Consider the following 18,661-nt stretch of genomic DNA (forward strand, 5'->3'; position numbering starts at 1 on the left):
CACCATGAACCTTATAGTTATGTCCCCTAGTAACAGCTACATCCACCCGAGGAAATAGTCCCTGAACGTCCACTCTATCTATCCTCATTATCTTATAAACCTTTATTAAGTCGCTTCTCATCCTGTTCTGCTCTGAAGAGAAAAGCCCTACCTCCCTCAATCTTTCCACATAAGACCTACCCTCCAAACCATCCTGGTAAATCTCCTCTGCACTCTCTCCAATGCTTCCACATCCTCCTCATAGTGAGGTGACCAGAACTGCACACAATATTCCAAGTGTGGTCTCACCAAGGTCCTGTACAGTTGCAGCATAACCCCACAGCTCTTAAACGCAACCCCTGTTAATAATGGTGTGAGATCTCCTGGCATGTTCTTCTGGATGATGAAAACGTGGTCATGTGTTTGCACCAAACAAAACAATGTAAACCTGACAGTCCCATGTTCAACTGCATTGTTATCCTGAAATGCTATTAGGATGTCACAGTTGATATTTTGCTCTGTCTTATTATCTCTCTTCCATCCTCCCCCTTCTTTAAACCACTGCCTTCCCTCACCCCATCCTAATGTGAATTGAGCCAGCTGGGGTTCCTGTTTTTGATAGCTACCATGTAACCCCTCTTGTAAAAGCCAAAGTTGTGCTTCTCTGTGCTGCAGCACAGTGGTTAGCACTGCTGTCTCACAGCACCAGTGATCTGGGTTTGATTCCTGGCTTGGGTCGCTATCTGTGTGGAGTTTGCACGCTCTGTGCCTGTGTGGGTTTGCTCTGGTTTCCTCCCACAATCTGAAAGACATGCTGGTTAGGTGCATTGACTCGAACAGGCGCCAGAGTGTGGCAACTAGGAGAATTTCTCAGTAACTTCATTGTAGTGTTAATATAAGCCTTACTTGTGATGAATAAATAAACCTTCATATAAAACAGTGTTCTTGCTTGTGTGAAGGAATTGTGACTTTTACTACTGTAGTGCTATGGAATTGTGTCCCAGCCTGAAGTAACATCTTCAGGAGTGAAGGGACGGAATTGTATCAGTAAAAGGTCTGCTTATTAGATCCAGGATTAAAAAGGTTCTCTCATTGATGCCAAGTTTTAAATTAGTAAATGAACTCAAGTCATTATAGCCCTGGTTGGTTTTAAGAGAACAGCTTTCAGATTCCAAAATGTTCTGGAGCCTCCGTTCAGATGTGAAATTTAAAATCTTGTTAGTCTCTGGCATAAGCAAACACAGAAATCTGTTGCAGAGGAAACTGCCCCAGGCAGTTTAAATGAGAGGTTTGGAACAATAGTGTTGCTATAATCCTGAGCCGTTAATAATAGTATCCATGGGATTAGTTTCATTTTACTGAATTAATTGTTGTATACCCTTACTGACATTTCTTTAGTTTATGTTTTTTTTAAAATGCCACCATGCAACAGCTAATTCTGATTCATTTTCTCTTGTGCACAGAAATTTGTTCTGCCTTAGCTTTATCTTTGTAAAGTTTTGTCTCTCGCGCTTGTGCAGTAGCTCATTTGTAAGTGCTAATCTGTTAACTGCTTTTATTTCGTGATTAATTGTGCATTCACAGCCGCTGTGCGTCACTGACTCTACACTAAGTGTAATGCACAGGCATTTCTTCCCCCTCCAAATCTGCTATTCTGTGTTGTGTTTTGAAAACTCTGTTATGGCCCCGTTTTAAAGTGACTATTAAAGTTTTAAAGTGACTTGGCTGCAGGTATTTCAACAGCAAGTTTGAAGCTCTATTTGTGAGCTGGTTGGGATACTTACACTTTCGGACAGAGCTGGTTATTTGTCACCTTACACATTATAAATAGGTATTCATGCGCTGAATCGGTGTTCCCTGGCACTAGTGACAAGCATACCAGTGTGCCTCATCTAACATTACTCCAATTGATTGAGAACACCAGCCAATCCAACATGTTCATCATTTTTTGTGATACTGCGGGTACTTAATAGATTATTTTATAGATTATACGGGTGGCACAGTGGTTAGCGCTGCTGCCTCACAGTGCCAGGGACCCGGGTTCGATTCCCACCATGGGTCACTGTCTGTGCAGAGTCTGCACGTTCTCCCTGTGTCTGCATGGGTTTCCTCCAGGTGCTCCAATTGCCTCCACAGTCCAAAAGACGTGCTGGTTAGATGCATTGGCCATGCTTAATTCTCCCTCCGTGTACCTGAACAGGTGCTGGAGTGTGGCACCTAGGGGATTTTCACAATAAACTTCATTGCAGTGTTAATGTAAGCCTACTTGTGACACTAAGAAATAAACTTAACCTGCCAACTCATCTTTTCAAAATATAATGAGATTTGTGGGTAAGTGCAGAATATTTCACTTGGGAGTTGAGGAGCTGCTTCTCTGTGCAGCGCAGGTTTAAAAACTCACCTGTGTGAAAGGGATTGTTTAGTAAATGGCAAAACCAGGATGAATGGCATTGTACTCTTCTCCTCCCGCCACCCCCCCACCTCCCATTTTAAATTACTGTTTAAGAGTAGTATGTTCATTTACAATAGGGCCATTGTTGAATTGTGGCTGTTAGCACAGGCAGTTGGCTATTATGTGCTTCATAAATGTAATCCCCATGAACCATCGGTGGGTTGTGACCTCATTACCAGCAGAGTGCTTCATCTGTTGTAACACTGTCACATTGCTGAATGGAAACATCTGGTATAAAATTATCTCCATGTTTTATTATTCCGAAAGGCTTGTTACTTACCCATCTCTACCGAAAGGGCTCAGATGTGCACCAAATAGGTATGCCAGTGATTGTTTCAGGTTTTTTTAATATCGGGTATATTGTGTGGATTACTATTAAAATCTTGTAACCTAGTAGCAAGCATTTGAAGTCAATAATTAAGATTTGAAAACGCAATCATATGGCTGATCGTCAGTCTGTTCGTTTGCATAGACAGAATTTGACCCTGGCTAAGCTTTTAACTGATTTGCACGCGGTTTTTTATAAATAAGTACAGAGTCTGTGCCACCGATTAATTGTTAACTTTGCAAGATAGAATATAAGGGCCAAAACTGGACAGAATACCCAAACACAGTTTTGAAAAAAACCATCAGTTTAATATAAAAGCAAAATACTGCGGATCCTGGAATCGGAAACAAAAACATAAAATCCGTCAGTTTCTCAAATTACAGAGCATGAGATGAGTTGCTGGTGAAACTATGGTGAAACATGGGTTTAAGATGCGAGGGGCAAGGTTTAAAAGAGATGTACCAGGCAGATTTTTTTACACAGAGTAGTGGGTGCCTGGAACTCGTTGCCGGGGGAGGTAGTGGAAGTGGGTACAATAGTGACTTTTAAGAGGCATCTTGACAAGTACATGAATGAGATGAGAATAGAGAGATATAGTCCCCGGAAGGGTAGGGGGTTTTAGGTAAGTCGGGCAGCATGGTCGATGCAGGCTTGGAGGGCTGAAGGACCTGTTCCTGTGCTTCTATTTTGTTCTCTGAAAGATCAGTGCAGGAAGATCTGAAGAGCTCAGTGATCAGAAGACTCATGATCAGAAGATCATGAGCTGTAAAGAATAATCTTAAGAGCAGCTGTAATAATTTCTAAATAAGTATTAGGTAGCACAGTGGGTAGCACTGCTGTCCCTCAGCAGCAGGGACCCGGCACAATTCCTGGCTTGGTTTACTGTCTGTGCGGAGTATGCATGTTCTCCCCATGTCTACATGGGTTTCCTAAGGGTGCTTTGGTTTCCTCCCACAGTCCAAAAGACATGCCAGTTAGGTGCATTGGCTAAATTCTCCCTCAGCGTACGCGCAGGAATGTGATGACTAGGAGATTTTCATAGTAACTTCATTGCAATGTTAGTGTAAGCCAACTTGTGATACTGATAAATTAACTTTAAACTATTGTACAAAGGCAACATTATCAGGAATGGAAATTCAAAAATGAGAGTAATTAGATGAATACTGAGGATTTTTATTTGTTAAAAACAAACTCTGATTGTAGGGGGTGTAGGTGTGTATCAAATGACATTGCGCTGAAGTTTCTGGCTATAGGGAAAATAGTATTATGGGCAATAAAGCTGTCTGGAAGAGATTGTTCCACTTGCTGAAACCGTGGATGAAGTTCTGCAGCTGATTGCAGTCTTGAATTGATGCAGGAGGTTGTGGTACAGCAGTAGTTAAGGAGGACTCACTTCAACTCCTGCTGTGCTCACATTCTGAACTGCCCAGTCACATCTCTTTAATGTGGGGACCCTGCTGTGAGGTAAATCATCCTCATATCACCTTGCTTGGGTTTAGTTGAGCAATGATGGTTTTTCTGTATGTCCTGTTGAGCAGAGCTGCTGTATTCTATTACTGAGTCAATGAAGGGTATTGCAGAACAGTTGAACCGCTGATGGTGACAAGTGGAAACTGAACTTTCTTGAAGCATCAAAACAACAATAGTGTCAACTGAGACAATCATCCGCTTGACTCAGTTGTGAACACACTCCCCTTGTGACTGACTGTGGATTTGAGGCGTACCTTAGCTAACACTACAGCGCTGGATGTAAGCAGTACTAAATAGCTGGAATCCAATCTTCTGCATGAGGCATTAAAACCAAGGCGCTACTCGGGCAACGAGGAAACAATATTGGAAAAAGAATAAGGCTTCCTGCCCAACATTCCTCCGAGCTGTGCCATCCAAGAAAAGCCCAAGTTAACTGCTCATTCATCTTTCTTGCAGTTTGTGTAGGATATTGTCAACTTGGCAGTAACTACACTTCAGAAGTGCTTCATTGCTGAGAAGGTTTTGGGACATTAAGGCTACTTATAAGGCAGGGTGTGACTGGAATTCTGTGTGTTCCTGAAGTGAAACTTTTTCATCAGTTGCTGCTTATTTGTCTCGATGCAGAGCAGCTGTACTTGTCAATCCAAGGAATTCAATAAGTTTATCATGACTGAGGCTGTAACTTTGAAACAGATCTAGTGATTTTCTATTTGGCTGGTTTTTTACAACCCCCAATCCTGTATTGTTTTGGGCACTTAAGGGCGCTATTTCTAATGCATATGAGGATGAGCTAACGCCAATGGTATCTCAGAGCGGGCTAACACTGTTTTTTGGCATATTAATTTTGATCTGATTTAGAATTTTTGCATCCTGTCCCTGTGCACTATTCCTCAATTTGAATCTCTCAGACACAAAACACTTGACTCGCGAAATCCCAGCCACAGGATCTGCGACTGAGTGTTCTGGTGGAATTTTATACCCTGAGTTTTTCCATCCTGGATCTTGTATTGGGTAATATCATTCATGTTAAGAAACATTGTTTATGGATCCAAAACGTAAATGTACCCCGCAGAATTCTTCAAGCCCATGTTGGAAATGATACACCTCTTATCAGAGGGAGTTTATCTCCCAGTTTTCCAGGCAGGATGATGATCCTGTACCTACAGGCATGGTACCTATGCAATTCCCTATCCTCATTGTCCCATTGCGCTAATGTTTCCACCCTTAAATGGGAGTCTGCTGGAACACCAGCAGAATTGCTGAATGGAATTTTGGTATTAACTTAAGCCTCCCCCCTCCCATCTCTTCATCCACCACCATCCCTTTGTTTCTCTCCCTCCTCCCCAAATAAAAAAGTGGAACAGACCACTGGCTGCTGCACCCTTTAAAAAGAAACAGTTGAACAAAGAAAAGTACAGCACAGGAACCAACCCTTCAGCCCTCCAAGCCCATACTGATTGTGATGCCCTAAAAAAACTAAAAAAAAATACCTCCTACCCTTACTCGGTCCGTACCCCTCGATTCCCTCCTATTCATGTACCCGTCCAGATGTCTCTTAGGTGTTGCTAATGTGCCTGCTTCTACCACCACCTTTGGCAGTGCGTTCCAGGCACCCACCACTCTGCATAAAAAATACTTGCCCCGCTCATCTCCCTTAAACTTTTCCGCCTCGCGTTGAACCTGTGCCCCTTTGTAACTGACACTTCCATCCTGGGAAAAAGCTTCTGACCGTCTACCCTGTCTATGCGCCTCATAATTTCTTCAACCACTATCAAGTCTCCATCTTTCCAATGAAAATCATTTTCCATGGTGTTGGTTATGAGGAAACTACTTTATTCAACCTCTCCTCATAGCCAATGCCCTCAAGACCAGGCAACATCCTGGTGAACCTTCTTTCCTCTCTTCCCAAAGCTCCCACGTTCTTCTAGTCGTGTGGAGTTTCCGATGAGCCCATCCTTTTTATTTAGCAGCCTTCCAAAGGAAGTTAATCCTGCTGGCTACCAGTGGAACACCAACCAAAAGATCAACACTCTAAGCTCATTCACAATTTTTGTGCTTTCTGTTTGACATTTTTAACATGACTAAACTATTAAAATTTGCCCTGAAGGTGTACCATGACACAATTGTAGCCTGAGATTTGGCTCTTCATACTCTGTTACTGACCTGGTCTCAGCGCCGGCATTCTGCTTTTCTATCTCCCGCGACAGCAAGAACATCCTTTCTCAGAAAAGGAGACCAAAACAAAAGTGTTGTGTGCAGTTTTGGTCTCCTTTTCTGAGGAAGGATGTTCTTGCTCTCTGGGGAATGCAGTGAAGGTATGCTAGGGTGATTCCAGGAATGGCAAGACTGATGTATGAAGAGAGATTGACTAGTTAGGATTGTTTTCACTGGAGCTCAGACGAATGAGGGGGATCTCAGAGATTTATAAAATTCTAACAGGTCTAGACAGAGTAGATGCAGGGAGGATGTTCCTGATGAGGGAATCCACAAGTACAGGACACAGTTCGCAGATTCGGAATAGACTATTTAAGATGGACATGAGGAGACATTTCTTTACCCAAAGAGTGGTGAGCCTATGGAATTCATTACCACAGGAAATAGTTGATGCCAACACTTTGAATGTATTCAAGAGACAGCTAGATAAAACACTTGGGGCGAATGGGATCAAAGGTGATGGGGGAAAAAGCAGGATTAGGCTAATGAGTTGGACGATCAGTCATGATTATGATGAATGTCAGAGCAAGTTTGAAGGGCCAAATGGCCTCTTCCCCCTCTTATCTTCTATGTTTTTTATCTCCGATCCATTTTGTTCTTGGTCTTCTGTGCCTTGACCACCAGTTTGTGTTAAAGGAGCAGCCTGGGCTATAGAACCACTCTGAAGTTAGTATAGAGTAAAAAAAGCATTATTTTTCACAGTTGCATCACAAACTAATGCAATTGGAATCACTTGTAGCTCCTTGTGAAACCCCTGAATCGTAAAGGAGACCTGAGAGGCTGAATGGTCTACTCCTATGTTCTGCGTTAGGATTATCACCACTGGAAAGTTTGCCTAAACTTCAAAGCAAACTGTTTCCTAATAACTGGGAAGGACCCGTGGAGAGATTACAACCTTAGAAGAAAGTTGTGGTGTAATGGCACCTTACAGCACAGAAATAATCCTTTGATGGAAGGCAACAGATGTCCTGCCATATTTAATGGCAGAATCCGGTTTCCTCCCACAGTGCAAAGATGTGCAGCTTAGGTGGAATTGCCAAGCTAAATTGGTCCTTAGTTTACAAAGATGTATAGGTTAGCTGGATTGGCCATGGGAAATGTGTGGGGTTGTATGGGGATGAGGCAGGGGAGTGGGCCTGGTTTAAAAAAAAACACTATCAGAGAATTGGTGCAGACTCAGTGGGCCAAATGGCGGCCTCCTGCATTATAGAGATGCTATGATTCTATGAACTTAAAATATTTCTTTCCTGACTCCTGGTTGGAGATGGATAAGGTTGGGGTGGGGGTGAGGGGGAGGAAATTCTGTTCTTCCTGGCCAAGATCATCTCTTTACAGCATTGCATGCTTCTGGCCCCACCTGAATTCTGAACCTCTAAATGCCACTAGATTTGACTCTTCAGTAACCTCCTGGCTGGCTGGCTGCCCATTCCCCAGTCTCTAAACTTCATTGCCTGCATTCTCTTTTTATCAGGTCCTGCTGACCCAGGATTCCTGTAGATACTGACATACCCACCAGCAGGACAGACCCACCCAACATGGTGGCGTGATGGTAAACAGTTTCCTGGGAGCCCTCAACATCAACAATGGGCTTCATGAAGCCGGATGGCATAAAGAGAAACATGGGCATGGAAGTCTCCTGCTGATTACCAGCCATTGCCCCCGCCCTCCCTGTTAGCTGATGAATCAGTCGTCCTCTCTGTGGGAGAATTGGAAGCAAGGACACAATGGACTCTGGGTGGGGGCTTCAATGTCCACCAATGGCCATTCAGCCCACCATGCCTGCAAAGGCTGGCTCGTCGAAAGAGATGTAACTCCACTTTTCTTTCCACAGAGCCCTGCAAGCTCTTGTAAAATGCTAAAAGCTTCTCCTCAAGCTCTTTGCAAGGAATTGAGAAATTGCTCAATTGCTGGGCTGTGAGGCTTGAGTGTCATATTTTAATTCATCTGTTCTGATGTGTCAAGTTTAAAAACTGTATGCGGCATAGTTGGTACACGTATTGTACTTGTATAATAGACTTATCAAAATAAGTAACGAGGAAATGGGGTGTTTCAGAGGTGGTGTGAAAGGATTTTGACAGATCTCTCACTCCTGAGAGCTACCTTAGATTAATTTGCATGTACTCTTCTTAGACTGAATCAAAATGGCCCAGTCTGTGTAAGCCCAGCTCAATTCAGCCGCCAGCAGATAGTTGACAGGTCATTGTCTGCACTTCCCCCTGAGTAGCATTCTGCTTTGATTTTGAAGAAAGTGACTGCAGTACTTGTAGGAAATACTTACCTCTCAAAATCACTGTCAATCCAAGGATGTAATTTGATATCCACACATGCACAGCATCTGTGGGGGGAGGGAAGGAGGAAAAGGCATAAATGGAATGAAATTGATTGGATAACTGTTACAGTATGAGTGTGGATCAAAAGGATTGGAATAAAATGCAGACTGAAAGATTAGTTGTGGGAGTGGTGTCCACCGGACCATATACCTAAAATACCCAGTGTGTCTGAAAGGTATTAATGGCCCTTGCACTGGTCAAAACTGTTCCAAAGTGAACAGACCTTCTCTTTAGTAGAACTGATTCTTTCTTCCTGCATTCTGTCACGTTGACCACTAATTGGGCCGTGAGCAGGTGGTAGGAAGGGGAAAGATGATTGCGGTGTGATGAACCAGCATTCTCCCAAACAACACTCTGATCCACCTGAAGGTTGCCTGGTGACTGGGGAGGTTGGAGCGAGACAAATTGTTTATAAAGTCTTTTTTTCCCTCCCACCCCGAAAGCATTCAGACTCCACCTTCTGTCTCCGGCTCTAGCAGTGACCTCAGTTGCTGATTAAGCTCTGTGCGGGTTATTGGTGGCAAAACCATTTTGCTGCTTTTCCAAGGAAATGAGTGGGAAGAGCCACTGTGCTGGTGGCCTTCCTCTGCCTTTGATTTCAGTGTTGCTACTGTTTACATAGCGACTGACAAACCCACTCAAATGAATGCTTTGAACTAAGGGTATGTGTAGGGTACAGAGATCATGGGAACTTTAGCTTTTACATTCTGCGACAATATATAATTTCTGTTTTTAAAAAGTTTAGTGTCACAAGTAGGCTTTCATTAACACTGCAATGCGGTTACTGTACAAATCTCCTAGTCACCACACTCTGGTGCCTGTTCGGGTACACTGAGGGAAAATTTAGCACGGCCACTGCATCTAACCAGCACGTCTTTTTGGGAGAAAACTGGAGCACCCGGAAGGAACCCTCGTAGACACAGTGGGGGGGAAACATGCATACTCCATACAAACGGTGATCCAGGCTGGGAGTCGAACCCAAGTCACTGGCAGCAGCGCAGCCACTGTGTCACCATGCCACCGCTTTGGTAACTTTAACCAATGAAGCACTGGTGGCTGTTTCTCCTGCCATGCCCTCACCTTTCCCCAAAAAAGTGCAACAATAATGCTCATCACGTGTCCAGGACAAGGTTGAATTTCTCACTCAGGTTGAATTTCTCACTGAGTGTCTCACTCAGTGTTTTAATTCAGTTGATCACAAACCATACTTGTGATCTTTAAGTTTTAAAAATGTTAACGTTATATGTATCACCTTTGGCATCAAATTTTCATGCCAAATTATAATCCCTCAAATTAGGAACCTGATGCAGAAAAATCTAAAACCAGATCCATAAATAATGGTTTTAGACGTGTTTCAGTGGGTCTTAAGCATTGCACATTCCTGTTGAGCACAAAATCAAAGTCAAGTTTATTTATTAGTGTCACGAATAGGCTTACATTAACACTGCAATGAAGTTGCTGTGAAAATCAACTAGTTGCCACACTTCGGCAACTGTTCAGGTACACGGAGAATTTAGCATGGCTGGTGCACCCTAACCAGCACATCGACCGGACTGTGGAAGGAAAGCGAAGCACCTGGAGGAAACCCATGCAGACACGGGGAGAACATGCAGGCTCCACACAGACAGCGACTCAAGCCAGGAATTGAACCTGGGTCCCTGGCACTGAGCAAGCAGTTCTAACCACTGTACTAAACTCAGACTGGAGAAACAGAGGAGTCGGGAAATCGAGGAGAAAGTCCTCAGAGAATCTAATGGTGTGATGTGCCTTCACTTCTGTACAAAGTGTATGCATTAGGAAGATTGGATGAGGTGCTTGAAGTTTATTATGAACAAGGGAGAATTTAGCAATGTACCTAACTGTAGGATTCAAAGTTGTGAGTGCACACCCATTGCCCTTTCCCATACTCTCTGTTTCATTGGTATACACAAACTGGGAATCGAATCAAGGTCCCTGGCCCTGTGAGGCAGCAGTGCTAACCACTGTACCACCGTGCGCCCCCAGATTGGCAGTGCACACTGAGAGCAGTGCTGCACTGTCAAAGGTGTTGTCTTTCTGATGACGTACTGTCTGCTACGTGTGCTGAACATTAAAAATCCTGCGCTGCTACTCTGAAAAAGCATAGGCAATTTCTCCTCCGTGTCCTGGCCAATATGGATCCCCTGACCAACATTACGAAAACTGATTATCTGGTCATTATCACGTTGCTGTTTGTGAGAGCTTGCTGTATGCAAATTGACTTCTGTGTCCCTTTTGTTACAGTAGTGGAGGAAACTATTTCAGGAGTAGGTAATTGGCTTTAAAACGCTTTGGGATGTTCTGAGATTATTAATGGTGCTATACAAATGCAATTCTTTTTAGGAAGGTTTTGCTTTCTGACTTCTCTACATCACAAATGCACATAAAATTAAAACAGCATTTCATCTCAGTTGGTTTATATCAAGTCGGGACTGAGAATCTGTTGATCCTTATGGTGTACTGGGGAACCACTAATGTTAGTCACTCTTCCCCACAGTGACATTGCCAGGGTTGAAGATTCAAAGTGGTTGTCCAAGTTTCACTTCCTGTCAGAAAGATTGAGTGAAGCTGGGGAAATCATGGTTCTTGAGGTAGCCTTGAATGTGGAGTGCTGTATAGATTTGTTTGTGGCATTGTCATCAGCTGTCCTATTTGGAAGACAGATCAATATTGTGCATGGAAAAAGCAAGAAATTGTGAGAGGCAGCGAGCAAGAGAGACCCATTATGGCTTTTAAAAAAAAAGGCAAGGCACAATGGGATAAATAGCCTCATCCTGTCTGTGCGTTAAAGTTGTAGAGTGCTAACTTGCACTCATTTCTCTCCAGCTTCATTGGGACACTTCTCACAGCACTTGCGCCCTTTTTGCTCCTTTCCTCTCGCCCCCTCTCTCCGCCGCCCTCAGCCACGCCCCCCCCCCCCCCCGTCTCCTCACCCACCCCCTCTCTCTCTCTCTCTCTCCCCCCCCCCCCCTTTCTCGTCTCTCTCTCTCTTTGCCTGCCCTGCCCCCACTCCAGTTTTGTTGCATGAGAAATTAATTTTTCTGAATCGTTGCACTGATTTATTGTAACATGTCATGCTCAATTTTTGTGCCTTGTGAGTTTACTTATAATCCTGTTGTCTCTACTTCTCCCCCTTTATCAGCTCAGGCCACAGGAACTGCCCCAGGGACTCCACAGCAGAGCTCGCAACCAGATTACAGTGCAGCCTGGGCAGAGTATTACCGACAGCAAGCAGCGTACTATGGACAGGCCACACAGCAAGGGCAGGCCCCTGGTCATCAGGTATGTAAGCAGTGCAGATTAAACATTTACCACGGTGCTTGTGGCACAAGGTACTGGAGCAGTAATACCCCCCCTCTGGAGTTGGGGGGGGAGACTGGGAATGCCATTATTCTTCACTATCAAAACCCCTCCTTAAACCCCTCTGGCCCTGCACCTGTTTCCTCCTTAAAGATGTTCCTTAGCACTAACAATGTGATCATGTTCTTGGTCACCTTATATGGCTCAGCATTATATTTGTAACACTGCTATGAAGTGCCTTCAGACATTTTATTCATTCTTGGGACCATGGGCATCGCTGGCCAGGCCAGTATTTATTGCCCATTCCTAATTACTCTTGAGAAGGTGGTGAGGAGCTGCCTTCATGAACCCCTGCAAGTCCATGTGGTGTACCCACAGCATGGATAGGGAGGGAGTTTTGGGATTTTTTCTGCCAGTGACAAGGAGTGATCAAGTCCCAAGTCAGGATTGTGGATTTTGTTATCCAGCAGACGATCTTATCCAGTACATTTCAATATAAAGTGCTACTTCAAGATGGATTGAAATGAAGCCGAGCTGTCAGACTGAAGTGTTCCTGGCTGAAGCCAAGCTTATGGATCACTTAGAATCTTCACAGTGTAGGAGGAGGCTATTCAGCCCATTATGCCTGCACGGACAGCAATCCCACCTTGGCCCATACCCGTAACCCCACATATTTACCCTGTTAGCCCCCCTGACATTAGAGTTTAGCATGGCCAATCTGCCTAACTTGCTCATCTTTGGACTGTGGGAGGACACAAGAACATCCAGAGGAAACCCACACAGACACTGGAAGAGCGTGAAAACGCCACACAGTCTCCTGAGGTCGGAATTGACCCGGGGTCCCTGGAACTATGAGGCAGTAGTGCTAACCACTGTGCCATCACTTGCTGCAATTCTATGGATAAATGTCATTTGCTATGCAACACTGACTTTAAGGTTGTAGCAGTCAGTAGTGAAATACATATAACCTCAAAATGACAGGCTATCGATTCTTTTCTTTCTTCTTTCCACAATATCTTTTATTTGTAATGAAATTGCAGTTTGGAATTGTTAAACATGTTTCCTTGCTAATACTTTCCCTTCTCTGCTGGGGTATGGTTCTGTGGGTCTTGCCAGATGTCCACATGTACTATATCCACTCAGTCATTGTTGTCTTCACGGCAATTGTTAGTGAGCACCATATCCAGCCTTACGCTGTCTGATTCTGACCTTACCGCCTACACACACCTCAGGCCACAGGGATCACAACCTAGCCATTGACGATTCTGGCTGCAGTTCTATTTGCCATTCCTCACCCATGGTGCTGAGGCCAGGTATTAGCAACCCTTATCACTACCCTGGTTAAGTCAGCAAAGACCAGCTATTGAAGGTGGGATTATGTACAGCTCAGCTGCTAACTGAACCAGCTTCCTAAGTCAGAGAGCATTTGCAGCACAGAAACAGGCTCAGCCAGGTTTATGTTCCACCGTACTTCATCTAATCTCATCAACATAACCTTCTCTTCCTTTCTCCCTCATGTTCTTAGTTGCTTTCCCTTAAGTGCATCCACGCTAGTCACCTCAACTGCTCCTTGCGATAGCGAGTTCCACATTCTAACCATTCTCTAGGTAAAGAATTTTCTCCTGAATTCCTTATTTGGATTTATTTGTGTCTGTTTTATATTTCTGGCTGCGAGTTTTGGAATTCCCCATCTCTTTCCTACAATAGAAACGTTTAAATGTAATGATACAAGGGAAAGAGAATTAGCTTTTGCCTTCTTGTTGTGGGTGAATGTACTGACAGCTGTGATAGTGATGGAAATAAGGAAACTTTCTGGCCTATGCAGGGTTAACCAGCTGGCCAATAGTGGTATGATTACTACAGTTTGCCTTATACTCTGTAATAGGGGCAACAACAGCCTCGGGCTTTGCACCAGATCACTACTCTGTGCTGTGTCTGGAAGATATTGGATGTGAAATAAAGTTGTAATGTCTCTCATACATGGTGATACTGATACTCTCGGTCAGTGCACCCCATGAGGAATGAGGAGGCACTTGATAGTGAAGAGCATTGAGTACCTAAGGAATCGCACTAAAACAACAGAGGCTTTAAGAAACAAAGTGTGAACTAACCTCCACTCACCTGATGAAGGAGCAGTGCTCCGAAGACCCGTAATTCCAAATAAACCTATTGGATTTTAATCTGGTGTTGAGACTTCTTATTATGCTCACCCTAACACCAGCATTTCCACATTCAAAAAAGGGAGGAGGCCATCTTATATTCTGCAGAATTTAGCAAATATTTGGACAGCTTGCATTCCCGATTGTAGAACTTTCCGGATCTTTAGATTTGTTTTCCCATTGTTGGGATCTCTCAACTTCTTGCAACAATTCTTTCTAATACTCTCTTCTGATGTCTCTGCAATTATGTTCACACTCATTGTGTCTCTCTCTCTCTGTTGCAGGATCAATAATTTGACGTCCTTGTGATGAGATTTGAATGATTATGGGTGTGGAGCCTTTTTTAATAAAAGGTTGAAAAGATTTATGACGCCTTGAAGAAGAAAAACTTATACTTTTGTTTCTGAACACTAGAGGAAAAAAAATACTTATTACGATAACTTTCTAGATTTACCATTAATGGAATAATAGTGAAGTTGAGGGGTGCAGATGTTGTGGATTGAACATTCGGGGACCCTTAAACCATGGTTTGGACAGGCTAAAATGCGAATGGTGGTTTGTTCTGTTTTTTTTAATTTTTTTTTAAAAAAGATTACTCCCCTGCATCAGCAGCACTACAGGAAAAGTTTTTAAAGTATAATAGTAGTGTGGATGTGGGGGTTCAAAGACGGTGCATTGTTGAACTGTATACATCCCAACGATAGATGGGTAGGAATACTGGTCCCGGTACTACACATCCTGAGACTCGGTAGTGGCAACGTAAGGGTCCCAGGTATCGGTCTGGAGTTTTGTACAGTACAGACCGAAAGGTACTAACGACCGCAGTATATATATAATATATATTATATATATATATATATAAAAAATATGTCTCACTTTTGTGAAACTGTGCCTCCATCCCTATGCGAGAAGGCACTAAATACAAAACTGTGTTGGGCTGGTAGATTTTTGTACTGGTCCATTAACTCTACTGTGTGGGGAGGGAGGGGGAAAGAAAACAAAAAAGAAGTTAGCACAACAGATACTTCTTTTTTATAAGAGTCGAAAACGAGAACTGTGAATAATAATTTAATACTTTTTTCCAAAATACATGTTTTACGTAGGTGACTGTCGGCAAAGATGAGGATTTAAAAAAATGTATTTAAAAGCAAAAATGACAAAAAAAAAAATGAGAATCTAGGCACATTTTGTAATTGATGAATGAAAATTGAACAGCAGCAGGGTGCACATCTGTACATGGATGTAATGGAAGAACACTACCGTTCGCACTGTAGTCTGCCTGCCACCCCTTCCCCCTCCCCCCTCCCACCTCCTCTCCCGCCCCACCCCCCTCCCTCACCCCCAAAAAATAGTGTCCTGGACTGTAAGCATGCCTGAAAAGGGGCCTCCAATGTGCTAAAGACTTGATGGTCATACACTTTCTCGTTCTCTCCTGCGATTAGATTGCACCTGTCTGTGCAATTGCCTGATGAGAAACGCTGATGCAATTAAATAAAAGTACAAGGTTTTATTTTTTATGAAAAAAAAATACAAAAAAGGTTGTTGTGTTTGGTATACACCTCTCTCAAATTTGGACTCGGCAAAGTCTCCACGAGCCATGCTAATAACTATTTTTTAATTCTTATTCTTACGTGGTGTGATCTAATATGTATGATTATGTTTAGCAAGTGAATGAATCCTAGTATTAATTACGTACGTGAAAAAAAATAAGTTGATTAAGAAAAAAGGGATGTTATTAAGTTGAAGCTGTTTAACTTGTAGTATTTGCCTTTGTACAGTTAACAGTGTAGATAACCAGGGACTTTGGTTCTGTTTTTAATGACCTGAGGTTTACTGGACATTCCGTTTAAATTGTACTGATTTTTTTCTATTAATGCTCGAGATGTCTAACTTTGGAAAGTGTGACTGGTTTCAAAAGAGAAAAACAGCTCTGTGCGGCATGTTCAAGAGATGTATCCCTTTTATTTTACTGACACCTGCATTTTACACTCTATAATAAAATGTCCACAGCATTTCTTTGTGGAGGTTTGGCCTGACTTTTTGGCTCTGCTTAATTTGCCAGTGGGCCTAGAGCAAGCCGCCCTCTGTTTAATGGCGTTTCCCTCTTCCCTCCACTCCCACACAGAAGTCTGTCAGGTTTTTATTTCATTGAGGAGCCCTTGGAAAAGGACCAAGATGCTCCCAAGGTTAAAACTGCAACATGAAGGGGAAGAATCGTGGAATCCCCGCAGTGCGGAGGGACACCGTTTGGCCCATCGAGTCTGCACCAATAACTCCCACCTAGGTCTTATTCCCGTAACCCCACATATTTACCCTGCTAATCCCCCCTAAGGGGCAATTTAGCACGGCCAACCAACCTAACCCGCACATCTTTAGAGTATGGGAGGAAACCGGAGCACCCGGAGGAAACCCCCACAGACATGGGGAGAATGTGCAAACTCCACACAGACAGTAACTTGAGGTCGGAATTGAATTGAACCCAGCTCCTTGGCGCTGTGAGGCAGCAGTGTTAACCGCTGTGCCACCATTCCTGCCAAAGAATGGAACCCAGGTCTTATTCCTGGATCCCAGACAGTGATTCAGACGTTTCTGTGCTTGGCTTTGCCAACCTTGTGGGAAGAGAAATCTCAGAGATTGTCTAATTTTGAGGTCCTGGAGAAAGAGAGTCACAGTATGAGATAGGAAGGTTAGATTAGGTTCATTTATCAGTTGTGCATATGAATTAGGATCAGGAGTAGGCCGTTCAGCCCCTTCGAGCCTGCCCTGCCATTCACCAGGATCATAACTGATCTGTCGTGGCCTCAACTCCACATTCCTCCTAGCCCTGATACCTTTGACTCCCATATTGGTCAAGACTCTATCTACCTCTGCCTCCAAAATATTTATTGTGGCACTTGCATAGCAAGTTGTTGAAATTCAATGCACAGAAGTTAGATAACCTGGGGCTAGCACTTGAGAAAATGACCATGAAAACATTTGTTTTGTTACTGAAGGGCCCACTTGGTTTGCTGATGTTCAGAGAGTAGAAGCTGTCACCTATGCTTGGCCTGGTGTACTTGAGGGCACCAGCTGCAAGTGGGCAGTCGTGGATTATAGTTCTTTCCCTCTGTAATAACCCGACAAGGCAACACATCGAAATAAAACCTCAATAGCTTTGATTTCAGCGCAAGTGCAGATCAGAAGAGAGGAGAAACGGGTTGAGGAGCAGTGAGGAGACAGACTGTGCTGTTGGACTTCAGAAGGGACACAATCAAAGAGGTTAGTATCAATTAAATAACACTGCCTACCAAAAAATATATATCTATACAGCATAGTCCTGAGTAAGTTTACAATAGGAGATAACTGGAGATTGGAGGATCACTTACCCTACCAACTCTCTCCAACCCACCTCTCTGGGTGTCATGGTAACACAATACCTCTCAGTACCAGAGACCCGGCTTTGATTCCCGACTTGGGTCACTATCCATGTGGAGTTTGCGCATTCTCCCAGTGTCTGCTTGGGTTTCTTCCGGGTGCTCTGGTTTCCTCCTATAGTCCAAAAATGTGCTGGTTAGGTGCATTAGCTGTGCTAAATTCTCCCTCAGTGTACCCGAACAGGCGCTGGATGTGGCAACGAGGGGATTTTCGCAATAATTTCATTGAAGTGTTAATGTCAGCCTAATTGTGACACTAATAAATAAACTTTACGCTTTGTTCAATTTGCTGCAATTATCAGAGTGGCATTGATCAATAAACGTGGTTATTCGACACATGGTACATAATAGATGATTTATATTTCTGTGCCCTGTATGAAATTAATTCGCCACCTGCATCTCAAATTTAAGTTTTTCAGTGTCATTTTGTCCCTATTGTTTTTTTTTTCCCCCTCCATATGTGTCTAAGGTTTGATTCCTCTGCTACAGAAGCAGAGATTGGGGATTTAATGAACAGTGCTGTGAACCAGAATCCTATCGTCACAGCAAGTCTTTATTTGCTGCACTGTGGAGAACTGTATGGAACTCCGGCAAAATCTCATCCACTAAATATTCCTTTCTGGCATCTGTATCCTGGCTCAATCTTTTCAAACCCCACTACCCCCAACAATAATTTTCCCTTAGCTCAATGTGAAAGACAGACTTGCATTCATATAGCGCCTTTCATTTCCTCGAGACATCCCAAAGCGCAATACATTTGAAGTGTAGGCACCCTGTTGGAATGAAGGAAACATTTTAATTTTTAAAATTTTATTTATTAGTCACAAGTAAGGCTTACATTAACACTGCAATGAAGTTATTACAAAATTCCCCTAGTCGCCACACTCCGGCGCCAGTTCGGGTCGATGCACCCTAACCAGCGCGTCTTTCAGAATGTGGGAGGAAACTGGAACACCCGGAGGAAACCCACACAGGGTTCGAATTCCCGGTTAGAGTCA

General features: G+C 43.4%; 1 protein-coding gene across 5 annotated transcripts in view; it reads left to right on the forward strand.

Moving 5' to 3' along the window:
- The window catches only part of fubp3 (far upstream element (FUSE) binding protein 3), a 127,297-nt gene extending 111,031 nt beyond the window's left edge, over window positions 1–16,266 (forward strand). For all 5 annotated transcript variants that reach the window (XM_080212434.1, XM_080212436.1, XM_080212437.1 and 2 more), the window contains 2 exons: window positions 11,934–12,073; window positions 14,535–16,266. In XM_080212434.1, coding sequence (XP_080068560.1) covers window positions 11,934–12,073; window positions 14,535–14,543 — 149 coding nt within the window. In that variant the 3' untranslated portion in view covers window positions 14,544–16,266. The remainder of the gene's footprint in view (window positions 1–11,933; window positions 12,074–14,534) is intronic.
- Window positions 16,267–18,661: the final 2,395 nt, after the last annotated feature.

This window comes from Carcharhinus amblyrhynchos, chromosome 25 (genome assembly GCF_965287045.1).
Source record: "Carcharhinus amblyrhynchos chromosome 25, sCarAmb.v2.hapA, whole genome shotgun sequence".
Lineage (NCBI taxonomy): Eukaryota > Metazoa > Chordata > Chondrichthyes > Carcharhiniformes > Carcharhinidae > Carcharhinus > Carcharhinus amblyrhynchos.